This window comes from Oreochromis aureus, linkage group 12 (assembly GCF_013358895.1).
Source record: "Oreochromis aureus strain Israel breed Guangdong linkage group 12, ZZ_aureus, whole genome shotgun sequence".
In the NCBI taxonomy this organism is placed as follows: domain Eukaryota; kingdom Metazoa; phylum Chordata; class Actinopteri; order Cichliformes; family Cichlidae; genus Oreochromis; species Oreochromis aureus.
In genome coordinates, this window is record NC_052953.1 from 20,833,574 (window position 1) to 20,855,012 (window position 21,439).

The following is a 21,439-nucleotide window of genomic DNA, read 5'->3' on the forward strand; positions in this document are numbered from 1 at the left end:
AGCGAGTCCAAAGCTGCGGCCATCACGTGGACACTGACACAAACAGAGAACTCAGACAGGAAAACAAAAATCAAACATAGCAGAACAAATTATATTTAGGTTTATTCAGGAAGGATGTACAAACGCTCAAGTCGCTTCCACACAGGAGTGAGATCGTCATTTCTAATTCACAAATATATATTTAAATAATTAAAGGGGCTAAAGTTACAAAGCCAGTTAAGTTATCTGACATTAAGTTACAGTAGTGACTGACCAAAAAGTACCAACACCAAAATGAAAGGCTTATATTTTTAGTTTATGATAAAACCTGAATGAGCTTTGATCTTTTCACACATTTCTTTTGTTTTTCTAAAAGAGAAAACTTTTTTTCGGTATAATATGCACCAATTTTACTGTTGTTGCGGCACTGTGCCGATCTAGTTTTTGTTGGTGTGCTAAGGAAAAACAGTGTGCATTCTGAAAAATGCAAAGATGTGAAAGTAAACATGCAATAAACTGATATTTTTCTGTTGCATTACTAGTGTACTGCTGTAAACACAAGCAATAAGGCTCACATGTTCATCATCCCACATAAGCAATGGAAAAAAAATGCAAAGGTGTCAAAGTCTGAGAGATAAATGTGAATTAGTGAGCAATCGGTGACATACTGACAGTTAAACAAAAACTGTTGACAGACAGTACAGCAGCACTTAAAATCATATAATAGCCTTTAGCCTTCAGCTGACATACAGAGTGACTGTTTTTCTCTTTTCCAGCTGTTCGCGATCATTAACACCAGTTAGTTTTGTGTTTATGCACACAGGATGAAGCCATCAATGTTTATGTGATTGTCAGGTTATTTTTTTTTACATATAAAGTGACTGATTAATATTCTGCTGCTTTTTGAATTGTCCAGCATCCCAAATGTGCCGCCGTCTGAATCAGTTTACACAAATGATATTAATTATGTGCAGCTTGCTTTCAATATCATAACTGAACAAACAAACAAAAGCTTCTGTGGGCTGCTCTACTTCCTCAAATGATCCTAAACCCCTTTCTTCCCGTTTTGTGCAGCTTGACTTTAACCTTGACCTCATTCAACCCCGACAAAATACCCCTGAGCCTTCCTCGGTGAGCATAAAACCCACGTTTGCTTCATAGAAAAATACATTTTATAGACTGCTTCTTTAATAGAAAATATTCCTTCTACAAAACCGAGCTGAAATGTAACTTAAAACAAATCTCGACCTAGATTAAATCTGATGTCACCCTGCATGAGGAGATGCTGGGAATTTAGCGGTTAAGCTGCTGGGAAAATTAAGTTGAGTCACAAGCGAGCTGTTGTTCACTGGAATGATTGACAAAAGCACAAGGGCTCCAGATGGCCTCAAAATGGGCACAAAGTCAAAACAAACTAAGATAATCACACGTAATTAAAATGTATAGAGCGTTCTTGGTTCCTGTCACATGTAGTGCAATCGTAGTATACAAGAAGTTACTTTAGACGTCTGTACATAAGCAGGCTCTGAGATGCAGGGCAGGCACAGGGTATAAGAACTGCTTCAGGGCTGAATGCATGCACGGGGCCAGAGGAACGGACAATCATGGTTGATTCCCATAAAGAAATCCTCAGTCTGTTTTTCCCATTTTGGCAATCAGCTCGTCACAGATTTTTGTCAGTTCTTCGATCTCTTGATTCTGTAAAAAAAACAGAATAGAGGAAAGTAAGTAAATACCATCTAACCACCAAAAATGCTTTTTTAAAAACTCAGCAGCACTGTCATTTGCCAGAAATCCTGACCTAGATACCCAGAAGAAAAAAAAACACAACAAAAGTTTTCTTGTAAGCAGTTTCATGTAGGAACAAATTTCTATTTAGCAAACTTCACTGTAGAAGGAAGTGGCTCGTGATCGTTCAAGTGTGACAAGCTGTAACTAAACTTTCATGGTGTGCACCTCAGCTGAGCTGCAGCGCTAGCCAGCTGCATGATCCCTTTAGTTTAACAAATACAAGTGCAAATCATATGTAAATATTTGTTTCTTTAAGTACGCTCATTTGGAAATGATCCAGCCCAAGTCCAGACTATTTCTTTGTACCACCTCAAACATGTATTTTGATGGTATTCAAGTGCCAAAAAAAACAGATAAAACAGACAAAAAAACAAATTAAAAATGAATTTAACTGACAGCATTATTCTTACTTCCAATTTTCCACACACACACACACACTTCTGTAGATATTATATAATAATTTTGGCAGAAATCATTGCGTAGTGAAAAATTGTATGCAACTACATTTTTGGCTTTTCCCTTTAGGGGTCGCCACAGCGGATCATCTGCATCCATCTCACCTCATCCCTACTATGCACCTCTGTCACACCACCCTTCTGCATGTCCACCCTGCCTGCACTCTCTTCTTCACCTCTCTTCTGCACTGTCTTATTACTGTATTATTGTGGGATCATGTATTATTGTAGGGTGTACCTTACAATATAAAGCGCCTTGAGGTGACTGTTGTTGTGATTTGGCGTTGTATAAATAAAAGTGAATTGAATTGCATTGTCTATTGTTTGGATCGCTGACCCCAGGTTAAACTCATCCACCTTCACTATGTCTGCTCCTTGCAGCTTCACACCTGTCTTGCTTGCTCTTATCTCAAGTGCACACATCCACCTCTCCAGACTCTCTTGCACCTGCTCCCTACTCTCGCTATAGATGACAATGACTTCTCTAAACATAATAGTCCAAAGAGCCTCCTGCCTGACCTCCTCTGTCAGCCTGTCCATCACTACTACACACTAAAAGGGTCTCAGAGCAGATTTTGTATCCATGATGCAATTCACCTTCTGCTGCAGGGCTTGTTCCAGAGACTCGTTCTTCATCTGTTCCTTCCTCAGGCTGGCGGTCATCGCCATGTTTTCTGCGCTCGCCTTTGCACGCACCTGAGCAATCTCCTCATTAGCTCTAAGAGATGCATGAAATGAGAGATAATTAACAGAAACTGAATCTGTCCAGTGTTTAGTTTCTTATGGTAGTTTTATATTTACTCTCTACATACTTGTCCAGTTTCTCCTCTGCATGCAGCTTTAGTGTTTGGTATCTCTGCTCCTCCTGCTTGACTCTGGCCAGATACTCTTGTGCACACTTCTTCAACACCTCTTCATTCTGCATGAGGAAACAAACACAGTGCATCTTATCAGTCATCTTTATCGTGTATGCTTTTGTTATTCTAATTCTTCCCTTAAATCGAGTCTTTAACTAGAGTAATGCCCTACACTGCAATTTAACACGTTTACACCTAGAAGTCTTTCCAATACAACCACATAAAGTGGGGACTCTATTTAAGTCCTGGATCAAACTGAGGTAAAGATTTCAGCATACACTTGGTTTTTATGTGGCATCTGATGAAGATGGGAACCATGAAATATTGATCTAAACCTGTGTTATCACTCTTAAGACCACTGCCCTTAATCACAGGATACCATCCAACCTTATTCTGACCTTAATCCTCTTACAATCCTCCAATTTGTGCTACTATCAGCTCCTCATCACAGCACTTGGACTTGACAGGCATATACCCCTTACTTTCTTAAAGCCCTCCAGGGTGCTCTTCATATTTTCGTAACGGCGAAAGACGTCAGAAAGCGAGCGCTCCACTGAGTTCAGGTCTGCCAGAGCGGCGTCTTTCTCCATCGTCACTGCGTGCAAAGCCTTCTGGGCACTCACAGTGTTGCGCTGCTCGTCCTCTGATAGAAGAAGAAGCAGCTGTTAAGGAATGGTACACAACTTTTTTACAGACTCGACCTCATGAAATATTGCATTTTTAATCACAAGCAGTGATGAATTTGGTTTTTCACTGATGTGACAAGAGAAATCATAACTGCACGCTTGATAAGAGATAACACAATTTCTTTGAAAGGTTTGATTTAATGGAAAATTTTGATTTGATGGAAAATAACAGTCTGTTATGTCACAGTTAGAAACTGTTCAAATATATCTCTTAGCATTTCCACTCACCAATCATCTGAGCGATTGTCTTCTCATATTCTGCAACAATCTTTCTGTAATAAGACACAGCATGGTTTCTAAGGGCAACATATTCATGACAGCTTAAACCCCAAACTGCTTTTAAAGGTGATAGAGGCGAGATAACTTAACCTATCATAAACCTTACACGACCACTCTCATGGTAGTGGTTTCTCATATTTCTAACCTCATCTCATCAACTTCTTTCCTGCAGTCTTCATACTTTTTCCTCCAGTCACTGACTTCAGCCTCCTTAGTGATGATCTGAAAGAATACGTTTCTTGTGAGCATGAACTGTGTGCATGAATGAAACCTTGTCAAATTAAAACAAAATACAAATAAATAAATAAGCACACTGATGACATGCAACACTTATGAATGAGTGTGATAGAAGAGTGTACCTCCTCTCGGATAAGGGTGAGAACAGCCTGTTTTTCTGCCTCACTGATGCAGATGGAATCCAGGACCTGACTTCCCGTTTTCTGCATCTCACTTCCCCCCGACTTGTTCTTCAATTTGCACGTGTCTTCATACTGCTGAGAGCAGAAGGAAATCAGTCATGCTCTCCTGTGTCTTTTTTTGTACGGTGCTAATAAGCGGTTTACCCACTAAACCGTCGAGAATTTAAAGTCCACTAGGCCACAAACAGTTTTCACTATTTTGGGAAACAGTATTCAACAAAACTCCCATAAAACTGAACGAACTGCACACTTTAACAAAGTTTTTCTCTGTACTGGTTTAGCGTTCAATGCCGTTTTATATTTACACCATATATTCCATGTAAACTGTGCTGTTTTCTTGTTTTTGTGTAATTTTTCTGTTATATGAAGATATTCCACACACCAACTCCTTTCCTTCTCTTTGTTTTCCTTTTATTTTTCTCTCAAACTGCTCATCTTTCACCTCATACCAGCCATTGGCTTTCGATCAACGTTCTTACAGACCTCAATCCTCCTCCTTCTCTCCGTCTCTCTCTCCTCTGTTGTTTTGTCCTTCCCTGGATTATGGCTGTCATATTCTAATCTGCTGAATGATAATCATAATCCATCTGTCACCTGAGCACATGAGCACAGTGGCAGACACTAAATACCTCCTGCAGCACAGTGAAGTCATCGTATCAGTACTGTACTAGTTTTGAGCTCTAAACTGCATACTGAGCATTCACCAGACAATCTTTCTATTTTTACTGTGCAGAAGTATCAATTAATTTATTATGAAGTGGCAAAGTACCACTGTTACTTTTACACATAGTGCTGGAACATGCCAGGACATGTCAAAGCCATTTTTTAAAAGTGAGTGTTTTGTCTGCAGACTGCATTTATACTAGACTACATTTAGAGCCACAAACAACATTCCTGTCACAAGGCAGAAGTTCCAATCATTTTTTGGGGGGGCAAAGTGACTTTTATATATCTTCTGTTTAACCAGCTAAAAAGTGTCACTGACAAAAAAAGTGTGTTTTTCAAGACAGATCTGGCCAAGATGGCAGCAGAAATTGCAACAGATATAATATAACAGTTCCACAAAGATGTTTTAAGTGGCCAAAAAGAAATGGATTCCTTATAATGTAGGTACAATAATGCAGAGTCAGAAAGATACTTGCAAAACAGGTAATTTTTTTATTTTATATAACCCCTTCATAAATCCTGTTGATTACAGTCTATTTATCAATATAAGTAAAGATGTTACCATTTCTACTTGAAAACTGCCTAAAATTCGGTCTGAACATCAAAGTTCCACAAAACTCAAAATAATTTGTCCAGTTGTGAATTTAAGAAGGGACGGTAGGTATCAGTGTGTTGGTATTTCTTCAAAGTCATATTTATAGCCAAAATGTAGTCCACAAATGGCATTTACTATTTCACATAAAGTGTCATAATTATTGGAGCTATATATGTTACATGGGAAGCTTACAATTAAGTGCTTATTGCCATTATTCTTTATTTTTTCTTATAATGTTTTTATTTTTAACACAGACGCTAAGCAAACTAAAACAAATGAGAAACAGACTGTGAGTCAAACACTTGACTAATGAATGTTAAAAGCTTTGCTTGGGACATAAAAGATTGCTTTAGCCCCACCTAGTGTTCCCTAGATGGTATTATCATGGAAGGCGCAAACCAAAAGCATATGAACGACAGCTTCTAGTTTGATGATGGATAAATAGACCAGAGAGCAGAGTAAAGGTTTTTGGCACAACTGCTGGAGATGCATGGAGGAGGGAAAAAGACTAAAAAGGTCAAAGCTCCAACAGCACAGTGACCAACATGAAAGCCTCAAGCCAAAAAGCATTGGTCTAACAGTGAAATTGCTCTATATAGTAAGACTTTTGCTGTCTTTAAATGGATTGTACATGCAGCAGATGTAGGGAAATGACTGGGTGGTAAAATGTGACGGTATCTCACCACAGAGCAGCAGTCTGATGCCTCAGGTTTAGATGTCACCTGGCAGTCTTGGACTAGAAGGAAACAGCAGTCACTGGGTCATATTTAGTGCCATATAATGTAACAGACTAGGTTACAGTCCACAAAATATAAATGTATTCTTCTAAACAACATTTTGTTGTGTAAAATCTAATTGCACGGGATTTGGGAAGAAATTAATTTACTTTTTTTTAAATTATGATGTAAGTATTTCACTCACCGTACATATATTTGTATTATTGTGAATGTGAGCTGTATTTCAATGCTTCTAGGCCCCCTAGCACATTTTCATAATGATTTGCCTTCACTTTCTCATGCTCATAACTGACAAAGTAACAGGGTTCAATGTGACGCAAAATTACATGTGAAGTTAATTATTACTGTGTGTGTGACGGTACGGCAAAGATGACCTAGTTGATGTGCAGTATTGATTAACCCTGGTTGATTGTTTGATCCAAGCAGAAAGCTAATGCAGGCTGACAATTATTAACAGTTATCTGATATCGGGATAGTGTGTGCCCTGTGTACTGTGTGTATTATGGTGAAGTGGCCATGGGAAAAGTAGATATTTTAAGTATAAATAAACCTAAATTAATCATTTGACTCACTGTTCTGGTCCTTTTCTGGTTTGACCCCAACGCTGCTCGCCAGTTTCTCCTCGTCTGTGGCGTGGCCTCCATGATGGTCATCCTTCAACAGCAGCAAACTCAATCATCCACAGTCATTGCATGTAGTTTGCAGTGCTAATCAGCGAGTCTGAAGCTGCTCAACAGCAGAAAACCTATTAGTGCTTACCTGTCCGTTAAAGTCGTTCTGGATTGGCTGGTTCTGCTTTACTTTGCAGGAGTTCCTAAATATAAAGGCAAACGACAACATCAGCACAAACACAAACAGATCACATCCGTGTGTGCATACATGTGGACAACTGTGATGATGAGAAGAGAAATTAGGAGACAGAGGAAGCCTTACAGCTGGACCACATAGCTTTGCTTTGTGTGTGCTGAGCTCGCATGCTCTGCTAAAAGTGCTGAATTACACACAGCAAAAAAAGCAGATTAATGAAGAAGCTGTTTGCCAAATTTAAATAACATTTGCACAGAGCATTAGAGGGATTTATAGGGTTACCACTAACCATTTCTTTCGTCTACTTAATAGATATGAATTCCACAATTTCATCCACCTTCACTTTGTGATCAAAGGAAAATTAATGAATGTTTGCAAGACAAAAAAAAAAAAAAGAGCTGGAGTTACACCACACAAACATTTCTGCACCTACAGTTACAAAGTACTTACAACAGAACACAGAGGAAATGGACTTGCTCAGCAGTCCTGATGCCACACAGAGAAAAGGGACACAGCATGACAGGGTTTGAAGGAAAAGGAAGGAAAGACACAGGAGAGGACGGGATAGGGGTCAGGGTAAACACAAGGTGAGTGCAGGATTATTGTTCTTTAGTAAACTGAAAACTGAGGCAAAAACTAGACGGCAGATAAAGAGGTCATCCAAAAATGTCCTGAACGTCTCCCTGCCGGTGCTATTTTTACCCTCATATGTGATCATCCACTCAGATACTTTGAATAACTAAAGCTAAACTAAAAAATAAAATCTATGTTTGAAAAAACATTTTTGTTAAATAAAAATAAAATAAATAACACCAGAAGTAACTGAAATGATTTTGTGGACTCACAAAACTAACTATAATGTGTTTTTGACTTTGTTAATGGGGATGTCTAAACTACCGCCTGTCTTAAATTAATCTGATGCGAACAAACCTTCTCTGAGAAGTGACTGAAACTAAAGCGGACAATGAAAACAAAAAATATATATAAAAACCAATAAAAACAAAAACACAGTAAGAATAATGGTTTTACTTTTAAAAACATTATTTTCTGACTTTCACTGCCTTAAAGCTTTGTAAAACCTACACAGGGTTTTTGTTTCTTTGTTTTAATCTTCTGTGTTAAGCACACTGAGTTTATGCATAAAGAAATATCAATAAAATTCCAAATGCCATTTCACAGCAGGGTCATTTTTGGGATATGTTGATAAAACAACAGTTAAATTGCTTTTTTAAGTATCCATTTGTTAAAAAACAGGAAAAAAATCTTTTTTAAAAGACCGGATTAGTGGTGAATATGGAGTTCTGGTTAAAAACCACCAGAGGGCGATGCTTGACATCTTAACATCTTATGAAGAGGGGGTTACAGAACCGTTAAGAGGTTAATACCTTTGAAGAGAAAGAAATCTTTCTGCAAAAACAAAGCTTTTCTTAAAAATACTTAATCCAGGTATGAAGACAGGACTACAATATCCAGCCTTCCATCAGCATCCATGGGTTAAAAGCAGGCATTTCAAATAAAATCTTTTCTGACTGAATTTTAAAACTTCTTAAAATAAAACCAACACTACTGGAAAAAAAGCATTATTAAACATGATAATGCTGAATATTACTTCTTTATCAGAAAGAAGAGAAGAAGAAAAAACAGGACACAGGACTTTTTCAAGACACAACAGGCGACCACGGCTGATTAAAATGGGAACACTTTGATCTGCTAGGTTCATTGAGGACAATAGTGAGCATTCACTACTGTTCCCTACAGCCACTAAAAGAGAAAAGCACTTGTTCAGCTTGAAAATGTGTGAGTCACCCTGGCTCAGATTCAGCATTTGTGTAACTGCAGTCACCAACTGGAACAGGGATGATTATGGCTGATGACTGGAAAGGACAGGGCTTCGTGTATAAGTCTGTAACGTACTCACGTGATAATTGACCCTTTGGGCTCGCAGCTCAGTTTTGTGCTTGACAGCGAAATGTCAGAGTCCATGTTGCCATTGAGCAAATCAGAATCCACACTAATGTCATGACTGAGAGTCAAGTTTGAATCCGGGCTTGAGTCGGACGTCACCGGAGCCTCGTCATCCACCTCGGAGGGATCGGGTTTGTTCAGCGGAGAGACGACAGACAGCGATGGAGGCCGGGCAGATTGTGGAAGAGTCTTTGATGGGGAAATGACCACTTCGGGACCCGGTTTGTTACTGAGGGTCAAATTAAGGTTCTGATCCAAACTGAACCCGCTGTTGTCAGGCGAGGAGCTGGTAAGGTTGTTCAGAGAATCGACCTCTTGGGATGGAGCGGTACCAAGATCCTGGCTGGAGACTGTATTCAGAATGTGGTTTGTGACATCAGGAAAAACTGTGAAAACAAAGAAAAATGGAAGTTAGTTTATTTACAACTTAGGTATGCTGATTTAAACACATGTGGAGACTAAAACCGAAGCTGTTTTCAACTCTCTACAGTGAGAGTTTCAACATTTAGGATGCAAAACCCTGAAAACATAGACTCATATGTTGCTTACAGCCTTTATCGATCTACTTGTGCCACAGGGCTGCAAGGATATCTGTAATGTATGTATGTGACTGATCCTGAAGAGCTGTAAAAGTGATCGAAAGAGTCTTGAACTGAATTCTGAAAACAACTGTATTAAAATCAGGATCTGTGTCAAACAAGCTTCTGTACAGGATCACTTACAAAGGATCCAGTTATGTTTTGCTGAGGCAGGTGAAGAGGGAGCCAATCTCATCTGAGATTTGCAGCTGGAAAAATCTAATAGTTGAAACACTTAACATGCTGACAAAGAGTCAATGAACTGCTCCATACAGACAACAGAACTGAAAATCTAGAAACAAAAAGAATCTTCTATTTAAATGTCACTACTTAACTCGTCTGTCATATAAGTTAACTAGTTAACCTTTGTACTGTGGAGAAAAAAAAGAAATTAAATGAGGGAAAAGGGTGAGCCAAGAGGGAAAGCAAGTGAAAGCAGTATTTAATAGAGCTGACATTGCTAAAATGTAAACTCAGTGCAGATATTTAATACATAACTGCAGCTTTTTCCTCCATTTTATGGAATTTTAATATTATTCTGTTGCACAGATGCACTAAATGACACGAAGCTCCTGCTGCACAGCTTCTGTGCTGAGTTTAGGGACGGAAAACACCTGGATTCAAAGGTTGAGAGGTGTGGCCCAATACTTTTGTCCATATAGTATATCGTGAGGTAGAGTGGGACAGCTGGCAATCGGAAGGTTTACTACGCGGCTCCCCATCAAGGTTATTACAATTTAACTACAACAAAATTAAAAGCTTTTTTTTTTTTTTTTTAACCTCATTTATCTAAATTCTTTCTTTTGTTTGATTACATTGTCCCTCTGTTCAGCACTTTGGCTGACACTTTGTCTTTTAAATGTGCTATACAAATAAAGCTGACTTGACCTGACTAAAACTACAAAAAAGGGTTAACGCTAATAAAGATAAAATCTAGATTTTCGACAAAGAAATTACCTGAAACTATTTTGTGAGCTTGGAAAACTCAGCAAATGTTCTGAGTTTTAGTTTAGTAACAATTTTATTACAACTTGCCTGATGAGGCTTCGATGGATGTGTTTATTAAGACTTTGGATGTCTACAAGACTTTGTGGCACTGTACTGGTTTCCTTGCATTTTGCCTCTGACATATGTACTCCATTCAGTAATAACAAGAACTAAACTTAAACTAAACACTTTGAAACAAAAGCTAAATTGACACAAGACAATCAACTAACAAGAAACTAACTAACTGAAACTAAATTAAACAAAATTAGAAAATGAAATTAAAATAAAAAACCACTTAGAAAATACAAAAACTATAATAACTCTGCTCCCCATGGCTGCTTGTCACAGTTCCCCTGTGCAAGATACTGAACCCTGAGTTGCCCCTGATGCATTCAAAGGTGGATGCTTTAGAAGGCACATAATAAACTGTAACTTTGACACTAACATTTTCACATCATAATTTGCTGCTAATGTGAGTATACAACAGGGGTGTTAACCAACATGTTAAATTTAATAACTTGTGCAAAGCATTGCTATCTATAAATCCACTCCTTCAGTTCCTCCAGACTCTCTGACTGTAAACCATGAAACCTCACATCCCCATCCTGTGTCTATGTTAAGACTGCATCTGTCTCTGGAGGATTTAACCTTGTAGTGATTCATGAAACTTTTCCTTCTCCTGTTAGAGCACTTAAAATGGCTGCTGGCTTCCTCACAGAACACTCCACTTCCTGTGTCCTTATACATCTCTTTAAGAGCTAGCTAACAACCACAGCAGCAGCTGAATCACACTGCTGCTGAAACACAGGAATCTCTGAAACAAGTCAGACCCCCTCACCCATCCACATACTGTTAAACTTATAATACTACGCCCGTTAATAAACCAACAGGGACCTCTCCGTAAGCGCAAAACATGAATCGAGGCTTTGTGGTTTCGGCTCTTTCTCACACACTTTGCTCTGATCGAATGCTAACGTGAGGCTCACTGAATCACACCATAAGTTCAGCTAAGCTTCAGCTGAAATCTGGGTACTTTCAGGCACACAACAGAAACGCCCTTTGGAGACAAGGAACAGATGTAGAGGAACCACTCCCAGTCATGCAAAGGACGTATGCACCACCACCACCACGTGGCTTAGCAACAAAAACAACATCAGGCTGAATTACAGATTCACAGCTCACTGAAAAAGAAAGGAACAGAAGACTGATGGGGAATAAAGAAACAAATACAAGCATACACACAACTGTCTAAGGTTTCATCTTCATTACTGTTTAAATAATACATCTAGTTAGATTGTGGCGTGTGGATGTTCCCAAGAAAAGGCAGCAGTTTCCCAGAACCACAAGTCTTCTAATTATAGGGAACCCGAGTATCAGTTTCTTCACAGTTGATCTTTTATTTATGAAACTAACCCAGATTTTTTTAACTTAACATGACTGTTTCAGCCCAAAAAGGAGAACGCTATGCAAACTACTTTCAACAACAAATACAGTAATCTCTATTACTATATACCACAGCTTCACATATACTGTGGTTACAAAACACATCCATGCAGAATGGACACAACATATCCACACACACAGACAAAATCAATCACTTTTTAATCATCATTAAAGGACACGGGGAAACATTTGTGACAATCACATTTGCTTCCACACAGAAAATGCCATCTCCATGGTAATGTGTGGTACTTGTGTCTGTGCGTGTCTGAAAGCAGGACAGCTGAGGAAGAAGGGGGTGAGAGGGACCCCAGTAGGCCTTGTTGGCAGGTTCAAAAAGAGAGGATTCAACCCACGTCATTTGCAAGTCTGTGCCTCACTGAAGCGAGCTCATTTACATGTCTGATTACCTTTCATATGCACATTTTGAGCAGATGACAGTACGCTGATCCAAGAGCAGATTCTGGCATGCTAACACCACATAATGAGCAACATAATATTCCCAGTATGAAGTTACAAAAAGCAACTTTGCATTGTCTGAACATTTTAAATGCACACTAGTGTAAATACTACTGTTACAACAAAAGTATCACTTTTCTCCAAATTACAAAAGAAAGCAAAAACAAATCCAACCCGAAAAAGAAGGTATAATTATGAAAGTAATAGTCTTCAACAAGCTATTATTCTGAAGTAATAACAATAACTGTGACATCTTTCTTTATGTCCGCCTATCCAAACTGACTCTCAGTGCAGATTTAGATCTGACATCTTATGAGGAAAACCTTTCACACTGGAAATCTTAGCAGCAACCTGAGAATTAGGCCAGGTATTGTTTGAAACGCTTATGGATTATCCGTGCTTCCGTACCAATACAAATACATGTTATAGAAAGTATGGAAGACTAATTTTCAGCATTGTGTGACACAAGAAAAACCGGCTTGTTACCCAGCCCCACCTGTGAGTATCTAATGTCAGCAGTCAGTCAGATTCCTGTGCAGAGGTGCTTTTGATACCCCTCTGAGAGCTAAAACAAAATCACAAATAATTGGAAATATGTGGCATGGTCCATTATCCTGCTGTAAGCAGACATTCAGGAGTAGACTGTTAAAGCCACGGTGTAGGACAGGGCGCTACTGTAGGTGCTTCATCCCAACAGCAGTCAGACTGTACAATAACCACACAGGATAAATACCAGCTAAAAACCCCATCTGTAAACATTATCATTCCCACTGCACAGTAAGTACATATAAAAAAATCTCTGTGCAATTTACTGCATATAGTAACCATTTGTCCATACAAATGGGGGTCATATTGCTATTTTTACTTTTTTTTTACCACGTCTTTAATTAACATTTTCTTCCTGAACCTTGTTGTAATAACTGAATTTCCCCAGTGCGAGATTAATTGTGTCCATGTCTATCAGAAGACACACAGGCACAGTGTGGTCATAAAGGGATGGACATGGTCAACAGTTACACACCCTTAGACCATACAGCAGAATGTATACATGTTTTCGTGCTTTTTAACTCATTTAAATCATCTTTCTTACCCTTCCTGAATCTCAGTTTGCTCATATTGACCATGTCTACGTGCCTAAATGCTGCCATGTGATTGGCTGATTGAATAACTGAATATGCGTAGCTAATAGAATAAATGTGGTTCAACCAATTTTGTTAATCACGCTTTCATTTTCTAAACCACAAAACTCATTTTGTTTATGAAATGAAGAGAAATGCAGTCCTGTCTGTTAAATAAGAGGATACAGACTCATTGCCTTTTCTGTACCACCAATCACGCTCACCCTGCTGGTAGGGTGGATTCTGGCAAGTATACGAACACTGGGCTAGCTAAGCAGCTGAGCAATCTCACCCGTGTGGCTGGAGTTGTCCAGTTGGCCCAGCAGCTTCACAACACTCGGAGACTCGGCCTCTGGAGTCTCGAAGGTCCCCTCGGAGTCCGAACTGCGAGAGAGAGGAATAAATAGATTCATGAAACTGAGCTACAACTGAGCTCAAGTACTCATGATATTATCCAGAACTAAAAATCAAATGCTGACTTTTGAAAATAAAATGTACTGAAAATGAGAAAACACAATACACAACAATTTTGTACTTGCAAAAATCTTTAGAAGATGGGATAAAAATAAACATCACATTGCCTGGTTTAAAGAAAGCGTTTCAGACAATGGTGTGCTGTCTGAGAGAACAGAGAGGCACTGAAAAGCTTCATAAGCTGCACATATATCCTACAAACAGCTACTAAATTATGTTTGCAAAACTTTTAATGCTGTTTTTGGGCGTTGGATCATGTTGTTCCTTCTAACAAACACAGAACAGGTTTTCAGTATGGAATTCATGTTTTTTTTAAGTGACCTGAGCACAATAGATCTGAAAGTTCAAAGTGACCAAACAAAAAATGCTTTTATTTTAAAGGAAGTTAGAGGAAGGGAGAGGAGAGGAAGTGAAGCACTACAAGGCCACCTGCATCCTTTGCTCTTTAGTAACGACACACTGTGTCCCGCAACACACAAACACAGACACACACAGACACAAACAGGCAGTCTTTGGGTCTGCTGTGTCAGCTGCCACGGCAACCAGCCAAAATTTATTTCCAAACTGTGGAGTGACTAAAAGGAAAGGAGGGACATCAACAGCAAGGGTTTGTGTGTGTGTGTGTGTGTGTGTGTGTGTGTGTGTGTGTGTGTGTGTGTGTGTGTGTGTGTGTGTGTGTGTGTGTGTGTGTGTGTGTGTGTGTGTGTGTACCCTCTCAGCCACTTGAAAGCACATTAAAATGTCTGCACTCTAATGAAAGACAGCACAACAAGCAACAAAGCTCACAGTGCCAATACGCAGCCGCACTTCACCTCCGATAACCAGCTCACACAAACACACTGACACTCTGGGGCCCCATACAACCCCACCATCAGCAGCTAATCCTAATATACATACCCACTCACCCCCTCACTGTGTACACACACACACACACACACTCTGAGTCACATCCCAGTGACGGCCCCAATGGCTGCAATCTTGGAAGGTTACTTAGAGACTAGAAACGGACAAGAAAAAAATCTAAAGCTTTGGAAACTGTGGCTTTTTTTCTCCTGCCCACAGTTTTCAGCAACTGTTCTCCAGCTACCACAGAGCCCTCACAAACACCCAAACACACATAAAAACAGGCCTAGGCAGTCGTACCCTTGGTTTCTCAAAGAAACACGACGGTGCACATAAAACAGACACTCGTGAAACAGCAATCTGAACGCCTGTGTTTTAAACAAGAATCCGTTTTTAGCAAATGACAGCATCATCAATCCTCAGCACAGGAAAGCATCAGAGATTATCACAGCTCTGGGCAGTTTGTCTGCTGTAAGTGACGCTCTGTCTCTTTGTATACAACCACCACCTGTCAGCATGACTCAGGGAAGTCATCACAGAAACAACCACATTCACAATCAACCTGCGAGAGTCCGTGGCATCAAATCTTCTCTATCAGAGTGTATTTATTATACTGCAGCAGCTATATTTCTCTATTCACTTCATGCACTCTTACATTTCTTCTCTGTTATTCTTCGCTGCGGGCTGCCCATCATCAGCTGAACCTCCAGTCACTGCTGACCACGTCCATTTCGCCCACTGGACCGGCGACAACCAGGACATCCTTGCGACACGTTCAGTCCTGAGCGTGACGACACTTCTAAGAATTAATAGTGACCTTCCTCTTCCTCTGTTTCGATTACTACTGCTGTCAACGAAACTGGCAGTTTATCTTGGAGTGCCGCAAGAAAAGAAAAGAAAAGAAAGCCAAACACGAGTGCACGATCTGTGTTTTTGATTCTCTTCCTCTTCTTTTGCCTCGTCTGTTTGCTGTCTCACTTCCTCCTCTTGCTTAGCCGCTTAGATTTCCCATCCTGCTCTTCTGCTTTGTTGACGTTCGTGAGAGAGAAACGTGCCTCACACCGCTGCAGCTGCTTCTGTTGCCGCTCTGCTCTAAACAGCACTGACTCACACGGCACAGATTACTGGAGCATCAGTAGTCACTCCTCCCTCTGCTCCCCTCCTTTTTTCACTCTCCGCTCTGTCTGGGTGGACGATCAGCTGGTTAACAGACATCGGCTCGCCCTGCTCCCACATGTTTGCTAACTCTCTTGTTTGTCCTCAGGAGTTTGCCTTTCCCCGCTCCGATCCTTTCAGGGTTAAGCGAGGAGAGGGGGGGGGGGAAAGGAGAGCCAAAGCTTCCTGTATAAAGAGGAAAGAAGGGTCTGTTTTCTCTGGGACAAACAGACTACTACAGAGAAAGCTGATCAGGCTAAGGGAGAAGAATTAATAGGGCATATATACATTTTAAAAGCTCTAAGTATATGAAGTATTCTGAAAAGACTGGTGCAAATGCTATCCGGAAATTATACCATGCTGTAACGCCCATTTACTCAACTTCACCCCGTCCCCCCCACAACTATAAACCTTAAAGCACAATGCTTTAAGGTTTATAGGACTCATTTATACATCTAGACATGATTAAGACGACCGGCTGAAGTTCAAAGTGATCATCAATATGAATTAAGTGACTTATTTATTGATTTAAATGACTCTGGTTGTATTTATTGGCAGACAGGCTGTTCTGAGCATTTCACAAACTACTAACTACTGTGCTTGTCACACAAAACCATCTCTAGAGTTGTGAAACTATCCAGTCAGCCTCAGCTCTCTCAAGAAAAATACCTTTTTAATTCAAAGAGCCAGAGGAGAATGACCAGACTGTTTTGAGCTGATATAAAGGCAACAGTAACTCAAATAATTACAGTCAAGATAAGCAGAAGAACACCTCTGAATCGAACCTTGAAGCTGATAGGCTACAACAGCAGAGGACCACAAAGAGTCCTACTCTTGTCAGCTTAGAACAGGAAACAGGCTCAATTCACATGGGCAAAAATTTTGGCTGATCAGAAATCATGAAAGCATCGATCCATCCTGCCTTGTATCAACGGTTCAGGCTGGTGATGTTGGCGTAACGGTGTGGGGAATATTTTCTTGGCATATGAGCATCATTTAAAACTCAGAGCCAACCTGAGTATTGTTGCTGACCACATCCATCCATTATGACCACAGTGTATCCGTCTTCTAACGGCTGCTTCCAGGACCATGGATAACGGACTATGTCACAAAAGTCAACTTTTGAACATTACAGTGAGTTCACTGTAAACAAATGGGCTCCACAGCCACCAAAACTCAATCCAACAGAGCACATCTGGGATGTGGTGGAACGGGAGACTCACATCTTGGATGTACATTTGACAAATCTGCAGCAATTGTGTGATTCTATCATGTCAACATGGACCAAAATTTCTGAGAAATATTTCCAGTTGAATCTGTGCCACAAAAAATTATGGCAATTCTGAAGGCAAAAAGAGGTCAAGGCCAAGGCACATCTCACAAAGTGGGTGGTGAATGTACTCTGAGAGCTTTCCAGATGCTATAAAATCTTTACAACTTTGGCTGCTTTAAAACACACGTTCAGGCTTTTTATTATCATGGATTGAAGGATGTTTCTCACAAATTAAATGACTGAGATGTTGCTCAGTCACTTAATTTGCTTAGTGAGACTGAAAGGTACTTTAGCTGTAATTTGCTATAACAGTTTGACTTGGCAACACAGAGGCCCGCATGAAGAAGAGGAGTCGAGATCAAATATTTCTAACGAGGACTAACAATAGTCTCTTTACAGTTATAATAATGCAGGCAAGTAAAATCTGAGCTGAGAATGAAGCTGCTGATACAGTAATATGTCACCAACTAACAGAGCTACTATTCACTTAAACGATCCAAGCCAGCCTGAGGACAAATCAATACAGCAAACCTAAATTCAGCAGTAACGATGCAGCTCAGCACGACACCGGCAGAATAAAGTATTTCGCTGAAAGCTTCATCGTTGCTCACACAAATGCCTCTGAGGTTGTTCATGGGTGGCTTATGTAAGTCCAGGCTTTCACATTTATACCTCTCTCCCTTTCTCTCTCACACACACACATACACACACACACACACACACACACACACGGTATCTAGGCCAGATGAGATGTATTCTCTGACAACGAAAAAAACATGAACCATGAATAATCTAATAACAGGAAGAAGCTCCAACTACTGTGAAAAAGGTGAACTGGGAATGAGAACGAAAGCATTTTATTGCTTATGCTATTTATTTGCACTCGAAGGTGCTTGTCCTGCCATTTACTGCTCCCACAAAACACGTGGAAGGAAACACAGGAGCGCTATTACACTGCTGATCCACAGAGACACGCAGGCAGCGAGAGAGGGAAAGATTAACCAGTGCACTCACACATATTTTTTACACGCTGGCGAACACATAAAAAGAGGCTCTGTTCAGCCTATGATGAGTCGACAGGGAAAACAGAGCAAATGAGAGCCATGGCAACCGGAAAAGACTGATTTAATTAAGCGCACAGAGATGGGGAAAGGAGAAAGAGGGAGATAACAGAAATGAAAAGATCTGGGATATGAAAGAGAAAAGAAAAAGAAAGTTTGGGGCGGGAGAAGAATCTCAAACATTTGTTTGTGTTTGCTTTTAGCTGCCTTTGTTCCCTTATCAGGACAGATGAGAAGACAAACCTGTCTAGCCTAGAGAGGACGGTCTGCCTGCAGCTAACAAAGCCCTTCAAGCAACACACAAAGGTGAAGTGGAAAGGCCATGCAAGATTATTTATTTAATTTCAGTTACAGCTATGGCTTTAGATATTAAAACCAAGCCAGCTGTTTGGAAACATTTTAGTCTCAAAAAGTCCAGTGTAGAATGAGAAATACAAGTTTATTCGAAGTTCAATAATCATGATCATTACATAATCATAATAAAGTAGCCATATGCGATATACACTATGTGCTCCACAAGCTGTTCATCCTGCAACACCTGGAGATGTGAACTGGCCATATGAGGAAAACAGTAAGTAAAACAGTATACCGTCTGTGAGTGGAAATATCCCTCACTCTCTCCCTGGCAGAGTCACAGACCGCAGACAGAAGCAGGAGGAAAATACAAGGGAAAAAAACCCAACTCTTATGTAATACCTTGAAACCACAAATAGCACACACAAGTAACAGTGGCAAAGCCCACACATACACGTTCTCCTATAAGTGGTCATGGGCTCTCGTAGTCACACACACACACACACACACACACAGAAATGACTATGGCACATTAAAAGGGCACACTCCTACACACTTGACCGCGTCTGTTATATGGGTGTGCCGTCAGTTAATGTAGCAAGAATGCACATCCTTAATCATGGAATAGATTTTGACTGCAAGCAGCATGTGTGGTTACGAGCTAAGGATAAATCGGCCGTGATAAAGATGTCTGTGAGCCGCAGCAGAGGTGATGTGATACTGGATGAGATAAGTGCGTGTGTGTTTGTGTGTAGACTAAGAAGGAATTAGTGAGGCATCCCAGCTATCACTAACTGTTTATTTCTACTCCTAATCCATTGCATGATGATATAAGGTTAGCCACCCGAAGCTCACTTTCGTGCCAATATAACTTTACACACTGTCTGTGAATATTTTTTGTCCTTAGATGAATACTGATAACAGTTTTTGTTACACTGGACATGATTTCGCTGTGACATTTATCGAGTACTTAATTTGGACATTCTTGCGTTTCCCTCTTCATCAGCTGGACAAAAGCTCACCTTTTCACACAAAAAAAGTGTTAACCAGGTCCTGTGTCTCTCCAGACGAGCAGATTGCTATGATAAACTGTTGGAAATGTACCCTTTATACCCAAGGGATACTACACTAGTGTCACTTATTCACGTGTCTTACATGTTTTAGTTTGTTCTGTGTATTTTATGTTATTATTTGTCTTTTTTGCCTTGGTTAAAGGCTGCAAGACACATTCTCCTAGAAAAAAAAAAGTTAGGCTGTAGCTGAAATGACTTTGGTCAGCCCCAAAAGGTTACAAACCCTTTGATTATAACAGTTGTCCCAACCTGAGTATATGCAGTACAGCTAAGAATAACAGAGTCATCAGCATGTTTTGTGTCCAGTGTAATTGCAGCTTACATTCTTTTAATGTTAGACTTCAGCTCCGGCTGTGTTTCAATTAGAAGCTGCATTCGAGTGAATGCGCAAAATGTCATCCTTGAATGGTTCTCCTTTGATCAACAATCACACAGCACAAACGCTAAACAGCAAACATGTCATGTGACGTACACACCAGTGCTACTGCGTCCAACCTCAAATGGCTAAAAGTAAATAAAAAAAAAATAAATAAAAAAAAACTAGAAAAAGTTTTAAACACATTCATTGTCCTTGTTCTCTAAACAACCTTCCAGTTTGTGGCATACAAACATAACAGAGCCTGGATTCCCTTTTGAAAGACGGTTGCCATGGATTCCTGAAATAAGTCGCTTTTCCCATAACTTTTACATAAGAGCATGTTTGATGTCTCACAATAGACAGTCTGTTGTAATATTATCTAATCCAAACAGAACACTGTGTTGGCTTCTTAAATGATATGGCTCCATCTAGTGGTCATTTTTGGAACTATTCCTCACATAAGAAAAACGAAATGACACAAAGGCCAACACTAGCTTCAGTCAGATTCAATTATACAAAATTGGATGCAAAAGAAGAGAGAGAGAGAGAGACAGAGAGAGAGAGAGATGATTTTTTTCGAACTTGCAAATATAATTGAAATAACAAGAGAAAAAAAACAAAAAAACAAAACTTAAAAATCATCAAGTTTTCATGTATATATCTATGTCTACAGAATGTGTGTGCTTGAAAAGGAGTAGGATGAAGTTTACACTTTTCCTGTTCCTACCCCCTTATTTCAAATTTCATTGCTTACAAATCCATATCCAGGATTCAACATTACTTGATCCTTATATGTTCAACTATGTACAGGTCTAACACATTGAACATACACAAATAAAACCATTTTATGCACATAAACCAGAACAACAGCAAACTACATTTTTACATAAAGCAATCACCCTGTCTTTAACACCCGCTTAATCTCTGAGCTTATTTTATATCTATGTGACAAACACCTTAATGAACACTTAAGCCTGGGTTACTCTGGCCTTGATCTATAAAAAATGAGGACACAATGAGACAACTCAGTCACTGAGAGGAAGATTTCCTATATTCATGCAATTTATTATTTTTGAACAATCGTGTGAAT

At 39.7% G+C, this 21,439-nt stretch overlaps 1 protein-coding gene across 5 annotated transcripts in view; it reads right to left on the minus strand.

The window, feature by feature from the left end:
* Window positions 1-86: 86 nt before the first annotated feature.
* LOC116332468 (transforming acidic coiled-coil-containing protein 1) overlaps window positions 87-21,439 on the minus strand; it is a 29,347-nt gene continuing 7,994 nt past the window's right edge. For 3 of the 5 annotated variants that reach the window (XM_039620544.1, XM_039620543.1, XM_031755441.2), the window contains exons 2-13: window positions 14,111-14,202; window positions 9,190-9,622; window positions 7,224-7,278; window positions 7,037-7,118; window positions 6,411-6,463; window positions 4,407-4,541; window positions 4,193-4,269; window positions 3,997-4,040; window positions 3,565-3,725; window positions 3,038-3,144; window positions 2,823-2,943; window positions 87-1,677 (exon numbers count right to left, since the gene is read on the minus strand). In XM_039620544.1, the coding sequence (XP_039476478.1) occupies window positions 1,609-1,677; window positions 2,823-2,943; window positions 3,038-3,144; window positions 3,565-3,725; window positions 3,997-4,040; window positions 4,193-4,269; window positions 4,407-4,541; window positions 6,411-6,463; window positions 7,037-7,118; window positions 7,224-7,278; window positions 9,190-9,622; window positions 14,111-14,202 (1,429 nt within the window). In that variant the 3' untranslated portion in view covers window positions 87-1,608. Of the gene's footprint in view, window positions 1,678-2,822; window positions 2,944-3,037; window positions 3,145-3,564; window positions 3,726-3,996; window positions 4,041-4,192; window positions 4,270-4,406; window positions 4,542-6,410; window positions 6,464-7,036; window positions 7,119-7,223; window positions 7,279-9,189; window positions 9,623-14,110; window positions 14,203-15,790; window positions 16,429-21,439 lie in introns of those variants that run through there. The other 2 variants (XM_031755439.2, XM_031755440.2) reach the window with 2 other exon arrangements.